A 13,694-nucleotide genomic window follows, 5' to 3' on the forward strand; every position below is an offset into this window, starting at 1 on the left:
AGATCTGGACCCTTAGATCTCATCCTTACCATGATCAAAAGTCAATAAAGTTAAGTCAACAAGGTCTTATTTTATTTTATTTTCTTTTGCTAGCAACTGAATTAGTCCATGAATAATAATATTAATAAAAGTCTCGACCCTGCCATTTTAAGAGGGTGTCTGTTATTGCGGTGGAAAACGTTTTTTAAAAAATTATTTTTTTTTAAATTAATATGTTATTGATGTTTTTAAATTATTTTTAATGTATTGATCTTAAAAATAATTTTTTAAAAAATAAAAAAATATTATTAATATACTTTTTAGAAGTGAAAAATATTTTAAAAAGCAACAACAATCACACTTCCTAAACACGCTAAGTGATGAAGAAATAAAAACATGAGATAAAAAAATTATTTTTTTTATAATTTCAAGTTTGAATTTTTTATTTGCTAATATAATAATAATTTATATAATTATTAATTTTAAAATTCATAAAATTAATCAAAAGTATATGTAAAATAACCCGAACATTCATATTAATAATAATAATAATAATAATAAAAAGTCTCTGGCAGGCTATCACCATTAAAATTTTTGACCATAAACTATAGAAGCTTCACAATAATAATAATAATTTCACAAGAGTCTTGGTCAAATCAATTAAAAACTTATGAATAAAATAAAAATAACTAAATATAAAAAGTATTAATTTAAATACATGCATATATTTCTAATAAAATAAAATTACAAGGATGCCACAATGTAACTAATTCTAACAGCATGCCAAATTTCGTTATTCTTGTTTTCTGACCGACTTCATTCTAGTCTCTCACCAACCTGGGAACGCAGACTCCGGTGTCTTCAAGTTCCCATTTTTAACCGTTGAACTTTCCTTTTAAGACAACGATTCTCTCACACGTTCCAGGAAAGCCTTTTCCCTGGAAATTTGTTTCATGGGGTACTGTACATAGTGTATATATAAGGAAAGTGAAGCTGTAGGTTTTCTGTTTACTTGTTGAGGGTGTTGACTTGTTAGGAAAAATGGGAAGAAGAAGAAAGGGTAAAGCTGGTTTCAAAGTTGAAGATGTTTTGGAGTTCTTTAATCATCTGTTGGAGGAAAAGCCTTCTGTTGCTTTCTTAATCCCTTTGATTTTGGTTTGTTGGGGTATTGAGAAATGGGTTTTCTCTTTCTCCAATTGGGTTCCTCTTGTCGTTGCTATCTGGGCTACTTTTCAGGCAAGTCTTTCACTTTTCCTTCTTTTAACTTAAATCCTTTTGTCTTCAGTCATCTGTTTTGGATGGGGATGCAGTTGTTGTCTATTTATGATTTTGTTTAGTTCAAATTTTTCTTGTCATTTGTCATCAGTTGTTGGACTTGAATTTTTTTTTTTTTAATTATGGGATCTTACAGGTTAACTGCATAGTCAAGTTTTGTTCGAAATGTTGAACTCTTTAGGTGGTATGAATTTGTTATTTCAATAAAGGTACCTCATTTAGAGCAGGATATTTTTATGCAGTCGAAAACCTTTTTAAATGCAAGCAGAGTTAAAAAATTTCTAACATTTGCAAGCCTGTCTCTTTTTTCGCCAATGTAAAAAATTCATGGTTGGCATATGGGGGTTTTTCCTGAAGAAATTATTATGTGAATGCTTAATTTCATTGATTCAAGAAGCAAACAGAGGTTACAATTTTATATTGGTGGCAATACATCAAGATCTTATTCTATTGCCTATGATCAAGCCTAATTATTTACAAATAAGGAAACAAATAACTACAGATCAATTTACAATATCAATCAAAGTTGACAGCTTATTCTGAGCCTGATATCCTTTAACACTTCCCCTCAAGTTGGAGTGTATGTTAATGACACCCAACTTGTCATGTAAGGTTTTGAACTATGGGGAGCTTAATGGCTTAGTAAACAAATCTGCTGGCTGATTTTTGGTTTGAATATAGGCCGTCCGAATCATTCCTTCTTGAATTTTCTCATGTACCAAATGATAGTCTATTTCTATGTGCTTAGTTCGCTCATGAAAGACTGGATTTGATGCTACGTGCATGATTGCCTGATTATCACAATATAAAGTCATTGGCTGTGTGTGATTTATCTGCAAATCTTTCAAAATGTTTTTCAGCCATGTAATCTCGCAGCATGTAGTGGCCATAGAGCAATGCTCTGCTTCTGTGCTTGAACGAGATATAGTTGTTTGTTTCTTGGTCTTCCAAGAAATTGGTACCTAACCAAGTAACATACAAAACCTTGTAGTTGATCTTCTTGTATCCTTCCAACGACCCAACTAGCATCACAAAATGCTGTTAATTGAAGTGAACTTGTGGATGGCAATAAAATACCTTGCCCAGGTGTTTGTTGGATATACCTAAGCACCTTATGAGTTGCTTCCAGATTTGGTTGCTGAGGTTTGTCCATAAATCGACTCAGCACATGCACAACATAAGTCAGATCCAACCCAGTTATTGTCAGTTATATTAACCTCCCAACTAACCTTCCGTATGTTGATGCATCCTCTAAAAGCTTTTCATTGGATTGTGTCAGTGACATATTCAGCTCTATAGGAAACCGAAAAGGTTTGGCACCTAAGACCCCAGTATCATCCAGAATTTCTAAGGCATGTTTTCATTGCGACAAACTGATTCCATGTCATGATCTTGCAACCTCTATGCCAAGAAAATATTTTAGTTGCCCTAAGTCTTTAAGTTTGAATTGCATGGACAAGAAAATCTTAGTGTTCTCTATGTCCTGCAAATCATTCTAAGCTAATATCACATAATCAACATAAATAAGTAATGCCAAAAAACTACCTTGATGACTTTGGACGAATAAAGAATAGTTAGACAGAGATTGATGGAATCCTGCAGCTTTAAGTGCTCCGAACAACTTGATAAACCATTGTCTAGAGACTTGTTTCAATTCATATAGCAATTTGTGAAGTTAGCAAACACGATTCCCCCCCTTTTTGCCCGAAACCAGGAGGCAAGGACATGTATACTTCTTCAGTAAGATCACCATTCAAGAATGCATTGTTAAAATCTAATTGATGTAGATGCCAATCACGCAAAGCTGCCACACTAAGTAAGATGTGAACTGTTACCATCTTGGCAACTGGGGCAATAGTCTCCTTGTAATCAACTCCTTCGACTTGACTATAACCCTTGGCCACCAACAGGGCCTTGTACCATTCTACTGCCCTATCAGCCTTTAACTTGATTTTGCACACCCACTTGTAACTGACTGGTCACTTATGGGGTGGTGATGGCACCAAACTTCAAGTCCATTTGGCCTGTAAAACAGTTATCTCATGTTGCATAGCTTCACATCATTTTAGGTTTTGAACAACCTGGAAGAAACTGGTGGCTTCTTTAAGGAGGGTGAGTTGAGTGGTATACGCTTTGTGAACATGAAAAAGTTTATCATAAGACAAGAATCAAGAAAGAGGGTGAGCATTACCTGAAGTTTTGACCAGATTTGTGGATGATGTCGGTTCGGTCCTTAAAGGGTGGGTCATCTCGAGATGAAAATCCTGCAAATATTGAGGAGTTTTGGTGGATCGGCTGCTGCGTCAAAGTGGTTGAATGGACACAATTTGTGATTGGGATGAAGTGTTAATTGTCTGGATGAGGGATGGTGATGATGGTGTAGTATCCGCTATGTGCAGAAGAGAACAAATGGGAGGAGCAGGTTTTGTTGTTGATGTGGTGAGAACTTGTTCATTTGGGCTGGTGGGAATTACTTGTTCATTTGGAGATGGAAAATAATGATTTGCTTGGAAGAGAATCCATATCAGAATTTAGAAATGGGTCATTATTTGAAAACCAAGGTTTAGGTGTATCAAAATTATCATGTCATGCAGAAAAAGGAAATATGGTTTCAAAGAAAATGACATCTCTTGAGACCATTACCTTTTTATGAACAAGATCAAAGACCCGATATCCTTTTTCCCATAAACATCGAGTATGGCTTTCCCGTGGAAAAAGGTGCATTTGAGATGTGCATGACAATTTTTGGTGCCGTGGTTTGTTTTGTTACATTTAGAGCATTTTAGCTCACCTTCAGACTCATGGCTCGAGTTCTTCAAGGCAAAAACAGCAGCATCTGGTTGAGTATGGTTTTTCCCTGCTGTCACCTCCAACTGTTTCTCATGCCGAAAGACCAACAAGTATGCTTTGTTCAAGTATGGCTTTTCCCTGCTGTCACCTCCAACTATTTCTCATGACGAGAGACCAGCAAGTATGCTTTGTTCACTGTGGTTAACGGATCTTGTAGCAAGGTGTTGCTGCGAACACCTACATATGACTCATTAAGGCCCATAAGGAACTTCATGGTTTCTGCTTTTCTAAATATGCAGTCAGTTCTTTAATGGATCCACAAGTGCTGATTGGAAAGGTGCTAAATGCATCGTGCTCATCCCATAAACCTTTCAGTTTTGTGAAATAAGACCCTATAGATATGTTACCTTGCACCTAATCATGAATCTCGTTCTCAACATGGAATAATTGAACCACATTCACATGTGAAAATTGCTCTTGCAAATGGAGCCACATCTGTCTGGCAACATATGTCTGGCAACATATGTCTGGCATCCTTGGAGATGACGCCGCCGCTAGCGATTTCCTTAGACATTGATCCTAGCAGCCAGGTTTTGACCAAATTATTACAGCGATTCCATTGTTGACATTCTTCTGGATTCTTCTCAATAGGCTCCTTGATTGAACCATCTATGAGTCTGATTTTGTTTTTGGCTGTCAAAGCCATAGTCATGGATTGTCTCCATGTTCCATAATTATCTTTGACCAAGGGTTGCGGTACAAGCATAGAACCATGTTGATCAAGCCTAATTATTTACAAATAAAGAAACAAATAACTGAGCTTGATTTCCTTTAACATGTCCATTTTCATCTTTCCTGTATTTTGTGTCCTTTGCCACAAATGTTTATTCTTGAGCACCCTTTCCTTTTCTTGGTTAATACTTTGATTATGGTACAGTTAGAGTAGTAGTTCCTTCTTCATTAATTAACAAAATTTACTTATACCAGATTTTACATGAATATATACAGGTTGCCATTTCACAGTTAGTTAGGTTCCAATTCTTTTAGTTGTGCTTGTGGTATAATGAGATTTGTTTTTCCCCAATTTAGTATTGCAGTCATCAACAGAAAGTTACTGTGGAAGACCTAAACAAAAAGTGGAAGCGAGCTGTATTGAACACCTCGGTATTTCTTCTTTTCTTTGTTTTCTTTTGTGGTTTTTATTTATAAGTTCATTAATCTATTCTCTTCACATATTTGCACAGCCAATAACACCATTGGAACACTGTGAGTGGCTGAACAAGCTGTTGATGGAAATTTGGATGAACTATATGAACCCAAATCTTGCAAAAAGATTCTCATCCATTGTTGAGGTCAGGATTTTGATTGGCTTACATCATATGATTCGTTACTGGATATTTTCTCTACCCTCTGCCTAGGTTTATTTGTTTGTTGGTTTGCGAACTCTGAACATTTTGCTGAAATGAATAGAAATTTTTGCATCTGTTGACTTATTTAGCAGTTGATAGTATATTTTTGAATGAGAAAGGCTTATAAGAGAACCGATCACATACCAAATTTAGTTATCTTTTAGTTTCTTCTGACAGATTGATAGAAGATATATTGAGTTTATCTCAGTTCAAGTTGCAGTCAAAATTTCTTTATGAATTTCTCTCCTTTAAAAGCTAAATGAAAAAGTGCATTCCAGATGTCTGTTACTTGTGGGCTTTTGTGGTGGGGCCACAGTAGATTTCTTATATCACAGAAAATCTTCTAGGAAAATGAAGCTGCAATAAAAGTGGTTACACTCTTGGTTCCTAACCTCTACAAAGGTGGTCTAGAACTCGGAATCATTCCCACTTTGTCATTCTTTTTCTTTGGAAATCGATCATAAACATAATATAATCCTTTAAAAAATAGTGGTTGATTGAATTGCTATCACACTTCCATTTCCTTACTACCAGAAAGGGGCTCAAGAACTTGGCCTTGTTCCTAACTTTTGATGATTTTTGCCTTTATTTGATCTAAATGAATTGTGTTTTGCATATGTTAAAGTGTTCTCATGCACAACTTCTGTGTAATTTGGGTTGTTTGTGAGACCAAACTAAAAAGTAAACATTTGTCTTTGCAGAAACGATTAAAACAACAAAGGTTGAAGCTCATGGTATGTGATATGCTTGTTTCATCGTGTATCAATTGGCATGAATATTTAAGTCAGGATTAGCATTATGGTACACGTTTCCTGAGAAAATATTACCCTTCTTGTAGGAAAAACTCGAGTTGCAGGATTTTTCACTTGGTTCATGCCCACCATCCCTTGGTCTTCATGGGACTCGCTGGTCAACTTCTGGTGATCAGGTTTGGTCCCTTTTCACTTTCTGAGTTTTGTTTGTGAAGTTATCTACATATAAATAAACTAATGCTTTCATATAGTGCCTTACAATTAAATGTTAATCAACAAGTTCTACCACTGTTTTTCCTGTTTGTTGTCTTCCATGCAAACTTAGCTTTCTGTGCCTTCAGAAATTTGTTGATCTGTTTGGTGGATCCTGTTAGTCATTTAGTGCAAAAGACAGTTGTAGCATGCAAGGGCTCAAGTTGAGATAATAATATTAATGATGGTGATGATTGACTATCATATATGTTTTCGAAATTAAAATCATGTATTTTGTCATGGACTTTCCTAAACATGTGGAACAAAAAGGAAGTCCCATCAAGAAATATTTCATGCTCTCAACAAAATATGACTAAGTATCACAACATTTTACAAAAGTTTAATCCTTGATAAAACTGCATGGAGAAGGTCTATCTCACTTATCTTAATTTATTTTGATATTGAGGCTTTCAAGAGTTGAAAGGATTCTTCAACAACAAAGAGAAACCAAAGGTGGGGTTTGCTAAACTGATGGCATCCCGAACCCATATTGGTATGAATTTGTAAAGAACATGCAATTGCCTCTGTTTCAGTACTCACTGATGCAAGTATAGTCATGGCAGTTTCTCTGAAGATATGATCAAAAGTTATCCCATTGAGAGCCCATGATTCAACGGGGATAACATTTTGATCTGGTTTCTGTTCCACTTTGTCGTGGCAGTGTGAGTTAGTGATTAAGCTAGGTACTGAATGATGAGAAGTGAGAACCAGTGCCTGAGGTGGTTGATATGCCAATCACCAACCTTAAAAATCTAAAGAATGTGAGCATGTTCTGTTGAAATATGTGTTTTTTAATGAATAAAGAAAGGGAGCAGTCGAAGCCACGACATGGATAATACACGTTAATACAATTTATAACAAATTGTTTCATTAATTTTTGTAGCATGATGTGTTTTTTCCCCCTTCAAACAGTAAATTTGTCTCAGATTTTCATGCAGCAGTTTTTATGCTTTCTGACAGAGAATTATGCATTTGGGATTTGATTGGGACTCCAAAGACATGAGCATTTTGTTGCTGGCTAAGCTGGCAAAGCCATTAATGGGAACTGCTCGGATTGTTATAAACAGCCTCCACATCAAGGGTGAGGTATGTAAAATGTCCTGTTTTCCACACTCTATATAATATTGTCTTGGCACTGGCTGATTGATCAAAATGTATATGGCTAATGGATTGGTTCTATATGTTCCTCATTGATATTGACACTAGAAAGTGAATGTAAGAGAACCATCAGGTATCTTTTACACAAACTAACTTCATTTATTTGGTAGGATCAGTTGCATTTCAATATTAACATCCAAAAGTAAGTTTATGAGTTGTTAATAACAGTCACATTCTCTCAGCCCTATGATTCATCTATTGATACAGTAGGTTGACTGATGACTATCAGGTTGATGAACATATTTTTTTTTATGACTTTTTATTGCATCATTTCTTAGGTTAGCTTATAGCTCCCTTATATGTCACTACCAGCATTCCATGATCTCATTCCTGGGGAACAATTAGTAAGTTTGTTTCTCAGTTCTTTCTCACTCTCTTCCTCTCTTCTGCTTCCCTCTCCCTCTCCCTCTCTCCAGCCACCTCAAAATTTGAAGCTCTAAGTAGTTTTGAAAGTGCTTTAAGTAAATGTAAAAAATGCTTCTTCCCAACCATTTATAGCTTTGAGATCATCCATTCCTTGCTTATTACTTGGGTTTTGTTTGCAAAATTCTGCCAAGCTCTGAAAATTCATTTCTGTGGGAAATGAACATTTGGAAATGCTTTGTCTATACTGTTTTAAATTTGGGGCTCCTCAAGGAAAAAGGATCTAGATTCGGTTCTGTACTTGGGAGATCTGCAAGCATGGAACACTTCTTTCTAATATATTATTTTTATTTTCGTGGTAATTCTACTTGGGACTGACTGCCAATTTATGTTTTACATTTAATTTCTTGTTTCTTGGGTGAATAGTCCTAAATTTCGAATTTGGTTTGGCTTTCAACTCCATCAGATTTTGCCCTCTGTGGTTGATGTTTAATCGCTCATCTATTTTTTATCAGCTTCTCTTGATGCCAGTTCTGGATGGGAGAGCGGTTTTGTACTCATTTGTGTCAATTCCTGAAGTAAGAATAGGAGTTGCCTTTGGAAGTGGAGGAAGCCAGTCATTACCTGCCACTGAGCTGCCAGGCGTTTCTTCTTGGCTGGTGTGTGTTTAACTAATTATATTTACATGAATAAGTAGTAAATTTAGAATGTTTCTGTTTTTATTATTGTTATAATTATTTGTAATTCTCCTGCCTCCACACTAGCCTCTTGAAATAGTTAGGTAGAATTTATCATGTTTAGTTTTTTTTAGCTAAATTATGACATGTATGTTTTTTAGTAGTTCATAATAATTTATCTTGGTGTACTTCTTTAAATTTCTAGTTCCTCCAGTACTGTTGGTCTTATACAAGTGTCTGTTCTTTTTCTTTAAAATTTCAGGTTAAGGTTTTCACTGACACCTTAGTCAAGACAATGATTGAGCCTCGCCGTCGTTGTTTCAGCTTACCAGCAGTCGATTTAAGGAAAAAGGCTGTTGGTGGAATTGTATACGTGTCAGTCATCTCAGCTAGCAAACTTTCTAGAAGTAACCTGAGAGGAAGTCCGCCAAGAAAGGTAAATGGTAGTTTCATAGAGCATTCTGATGATAAATATCTGCAAACATTTGTGGAGGTCGAGCTTGGACATTTGACAAGGAGAACAGATGTGAGACCAGGCTCAAACCCTAGATGGGATTCCACATTTAACATGTTCTTACATGAAGAAACTGGAACTCTTCGATTACATCTTTACAACTGCCCACCCAACAGTGTGAAGTACGATTATCTAGCAAGTTGTGAGATCAAGGTACATACTGATTCTTGTTCTGTGTAAAATTTTAGAGCACTAGGACACTTCCATTGGGTTTGCTTATTGTGTGAGTTAATTCTTTTGTCACATTGTTTTACACATTAGCCAAAAGCTGGGGGTAGGGCATGTAATTATTTTTGGTTATATAGGAGATTGAGAGCTTCAAATGAGGGGAGGTTTTTGATTCCTTTATTAAAACCATCACAAGCTTCCTATGTATTATCTCATAATAAATTTTTCAGTGACTTTTTTTCTTTTCTTTTTGGAATAATTTCAATGCTCTAATACTTAGGAGCTAATAAGAACCATAAGTTATTATTATTTTATTAAATTAACTTTAAACTTTAATTAATTGACTTGATCTGTCATTGAGTTATTTTTACTACGCATACTATGTAAATTTCTAACTGCATTATTCATGCCATGTAAATTGTAATGCACGAAGTTAAAAGACTGGGATGTTAAAATGTGTCCATGATAGCCAAGTCTCTATTTCATATCCAAAAAATCAGAGCAAGAAAACTTATGATTTCATATTTTTTAGCATCATCTATATCTAAAAAAAGTAGAAGTAAGCAGAGCTAAATTTCAGAAATAAATGTTCCTCTGAAATCACGTATTCAACAAGAATGCATTCTATTAACTTGTATTGGGTACAATTTGTTTATTTAGACATCCCAGATTTTTTTTTCCTTCTGAAAAATTTATTCATCATCTGTTTTGGTCTGTTCAAACAGATGAAGTATGTTGCTGATGATTCAACAACGTTTTGGGCAATAGGATCTGACTCTGGTGTAATAGCCAAACATGCTGAGATTTGCGGAAATGAGGTTGAAATGGTTGTTCCATTTGAGGGAGTTACTTCAGGGGAGGTAAGACATGCTGAATTTCATTGTGATTAGTTACTTGTTTTTGAATTGCTTCATTATTTCGATATAATTCTCCTGTAGTGCATAACAGAAGATAGTTATGATGGAATATTGAAGCCTGGATTAGCATTAGGTCATCTTTTGTGGCATCAGCTGTAAAATTTCACCATTTTTTGCTGTAGTTACTAGTTTGAATCCCAGATAAATGAAATGTGGTTGATTTTATTTCCTTTTGATGGAGTTCTAGACTAAGCTGTGATACAAATTTTCACCCACACAAGCTTATCAGGTGTTGGTTTCAAATTTTGAGCATTTGATAACATTCAATTGTTTTTCAAATTTCATTTTGTTTTATATGCTATTGATGTGAAGTAAATCATCTAAATTTTCTCACTAGAGGATCCAATGATGATAACTAAGCCATTTTCTTGTTTATGTACATGTGGCAGTTGACAGTAAAGCTTGTGGTGAAAGAATGGCTGTTCTCTGATGGTTCCCATAGCTTGAACAACGTTAGCTCTCAGAAGTCAACATATGGATCATCAAATATTCTTTCAAGAACAGGAAGGAAGATTAACTTGGCTGTCGTGGAGGGAAAAGGTCTTATTTCAAAAGAAAGATCTGGAAAGTGTGACCCATATGTTAAACTGCAGTATGGAAAGGTAGTATTCTAGGTCCTTTATATATGATGTGTATGAACCTGAATTTGAAAATCAGAAGATATTAAGATATTATGCATGTGAAACTACTTGACTGCTTCCTGTGACTTTTTACGTTTGATTCTGATCATGATGCATACCTATCTTTTCAGGTCCTACAGAAAACACGGACTGCACATAGCTCTAATCCTCTCTGGAATCAGAAGTTTGAATTTGATGAGATAGTAGATGATAGATGCCTTAAGATTAAATGCTACAGTGAAGAAATCTTTGGAGATGAGAGCATTGGTAGTGCACGAGTAAATTTGGAAGGTTTGGTGGAGGGATCTATCAGGGACATATGGGTTCCCCTTGAAAAAGTGAATACAGGAGAATTAAGGCTTCAAATAGAAGCAGTACAAGTCAATGACTCTGAAGGATCACGGGTATGATTTTAATATATTTTAACTATATATTCTTTCCTGTAGTTTTCTAAAATGCATTTTGAATAAAAAATTTGTTATCATGGCATTAAAAATTTAGGCAGTTACCTCACCATAAATAATGTTCGGTAGTTTAAAACAAATTTCCTGTGGACATACGCGGTGTGTTGAAATGTAAAACATATTAGGCTGGCCTGCTTGTTGTGCTGATATGAAATCAGACTTGAAGTTTAGATTAATTCATTTCCTGCTTGTTTTATAGAGTGCAAACAAGCTGCGATATTACCAAGCCATTTTGAACAGCTTGTTGTCGGCTATCAAATGTTCAGAACTTCTGATAGCTACTGATGTTGTTTTCGTCTTCCTTGATATGCTTAGGGTTCTATGTCAGGTTCATCCAATGGTTGGATTGAACTTGTTCTTGTTGAAGCGAAGGATCTTATTGCTGCTGATCTTAGAGGGACAAGTGATCCATATGTGAGGGTGCATTATGGAAGCTTGAAGAAGAGAACAAAGGTGTGTGGTCTGGTTTATGCCTTGTTGTTGCTTCTGTTGGATGTTATGACACTTCAATCACTTACCTAACGTTCCTTGCCTTGTCCTTCAGGTTATGTACAAAACTCTGAATCCTCATTGGAATCAAACCCTCGAGTTTCGTGATGATGGCAGTCCCTTAGAGTTGCATGTGAAAGACCATAATGCCTTGCTGCCCACCTATAGTATTGGTGATTGTGTTGTAGAGTATCAGGGATTGCCTCCAAACCAGATGTCCGACAAGTGGATTCCTCTCCAAGGAGTGACAAGGGGAGAGATCCACGTTCGGATAACTAGGAAAGTTCCAGAACTACAAGCAAGACACAGTTTGGAGTCTGACACATCTTTAATCAAATCACACCAAATTTCTAACCAGGTGTGAATGTGTTACTCATTATCATTTAATTTCCTTTCTTTTCACTTGAGGTGATATATTGCTTTAAGCATTGAAATGAAACTCTTAGTTTGCTTCAGATTTGGAAATTATCAGGACTTTTGTGAAGCATATGATCTACTTTTTCTCTCAAATATTTAGGGTCGGTCAACTTTGTTACACTTCATAATCTTTTATATGGTACAAAATTCTGTGTGGACGAAAAAGTAAGCATCTTTATTGCTCTCAAATAATCAACATGATTAGAAAAATTCAAGCTCAAGAGACTCAAAGCACATGCAAAACCCAATTTGATTAAAAGCTTGTAAAAATTCTTTACCCCCACCTCTGAGCTTTTTTGATCTATGCCATACCAATTTGTCATCCTCACTCTTCACTGTAAAATCACTGTTTCTGTGTTCATACACACACATACATTTTTACACTTTTATCGGATTCATCATGAAATCTTATACTTATTTATGTTTTTACATGAATTAACATATACTTACAAGTGTGAAGTTGCTTCTATACCAGATGAAACAATTGATGATCAAGTTTCAATCTCTGATTGAGGAGGGCAACCTAGAGGGGCTCTCGACAGCTTTAAGCGAGATGCAAAGCCTAGAGGACATGCAAGAAGAGTACATGGTACAGATTGAGACTGAGCAAATGCTTCTACTTAACAAGATAAAGGAGCTTGGTCAAGAAATTATGAGCTCATCATCTTCCTTGAGCAGAAGATCTTCTGGATTTTGATCCATGCCCCCATTTTAATATATGATAATCGTTGCCTTCAATTTTCTCGCTACACATAATTACATTTAGTAACAGTATATAGGGATCTCCAACTCCATAATTGTATATTTGATGCTTATAAGCTCAGATCACTGGTAGCAGCTAAAGAAATTGGCGTTGATGTTTCATGATAATCTACCGGCCTTCGTACTACGTGCCTGCTTCCTGATCTTGCCCCTAGCATTATCAAGTAAGAATTGTAATTAATAAACATTTTTTTCAACAACTATATTTGTAACAATAGTAGCTGCTCTTCAACAAGTTTACGAGAAGAAAAACTTTTGAAGCTAAAAAACGCTTTATTGATGAAATGTGTATTACTTTTTATTATAATCAGCATCATATTCTTCGTTTGTATCATATGTTTCCCAATTCACAGAAGAAAATTGTTGGGAAAACCTTAAAAGAGTCCGCAACATTTGAGGGTAGTCTCGATTGGGTCTCCAACATCTTAATTAACTTCTTAATGTTGGAAATTTTTGTTTAAAACATGGTTAATGGATACAATTGAGGTTAAATTAAAGTAGAGTTTATTTATATTTTAGATTAAAATTTTGTTGGAATTTAATTTATAATGTAAGCTCTTTATATGAAAAAATAATATGATTTAAATCAATTATTGATGAATGGAAAATTAATTTTAAAATAAAAAAACAATTTTTTATAATAGTTTATTTAGCGGGAATGTAAAAAGTTAAATTTGAACCTAAAAAG

The 13,694-nt window shown here is 35.2% G+C and overlaps 1 protein-coding gene across 1 annotated transcript; it reads left to right on the forward strand.

Annotated features, from left to right (window-relative positions):
- Nucleotides 1-755: 755 nt before the first annotated feature.
- Nucleotides 756-13,223, forward strand: LOC118046321 (uncharacterized). Its single transcript, XM_035055154.2, has 14 exons — nucleotides 756-1,215; nucleotides 5,134-5,208; nucleotides 5,289-5,396; nucleotides 6,155-6,187; nucleotides 6,292-6,381; nucleotides 7,418-7,543; nucleotides 8,494-8,637; nucleotides 8,918-9,322; nucleotides 10,063-10,197; nucleotides 10,644-10,856; nucleotides 11,006-11,278; nucleotides 11,654-11,791; nucleotides 11,883-12,185; nucleotides 12,720-13,223. Exons 1-14 carry the CDS (start codon nucleotides 1,021-1,023, stop codon nucleotides 12,939-12,941), a joined length of 2,460 nt encoding a protein of 819 aa, XP_034911045.1. The 5' UTR covers nucleotides 756-1,020; the 3' UTR covers nucleotides 12,942-13,223.
- Nucleotides 13,224-13,694: the final 471 nt, after the last annotated feature.

The sequence above is a fragment of the Populus alba genome, chromosome 12 (genome assembly GCF_005239225.2).
Source record: "Populus alba chromosome 12, ASM523922v2, whole genome shotgun sequence".
NCBI classification, from domain to species: Eukaryota; Viridiplantae; Streptophyta; class Magnoliopsida; order Malpighiales; family Salicaceae; genus Populus; species Populus alba.

What these genes read in the sequence shown, in the direction of transcription:
- LOC118046321 (XM_035055154.2), top strand. Translation starts at nt 1,021, where the DNA reads ATGGGAAGAAGAAGAAAGGGTAAAGCTGGTTTCAAAGTTGAAGATGTT. An exon ending in GATTCTCATCCATTGTTGAG is followed by an intron (nt 5,397 to 6,154) that starts GTCAGGATTTTG and finishes TTGTCTTTGCAG; the next exon opens with AAACGATTAAAACAACAAAG. An exon ending in GGTCAACTTCTGGTGATCAG is followed by an intron (nt 6,382 to 7,417) that starts GTTTGGTCCCTT and finishes GCTTTCTGACAG; the next exon opens with AGAATTATGCATTTGGGATT.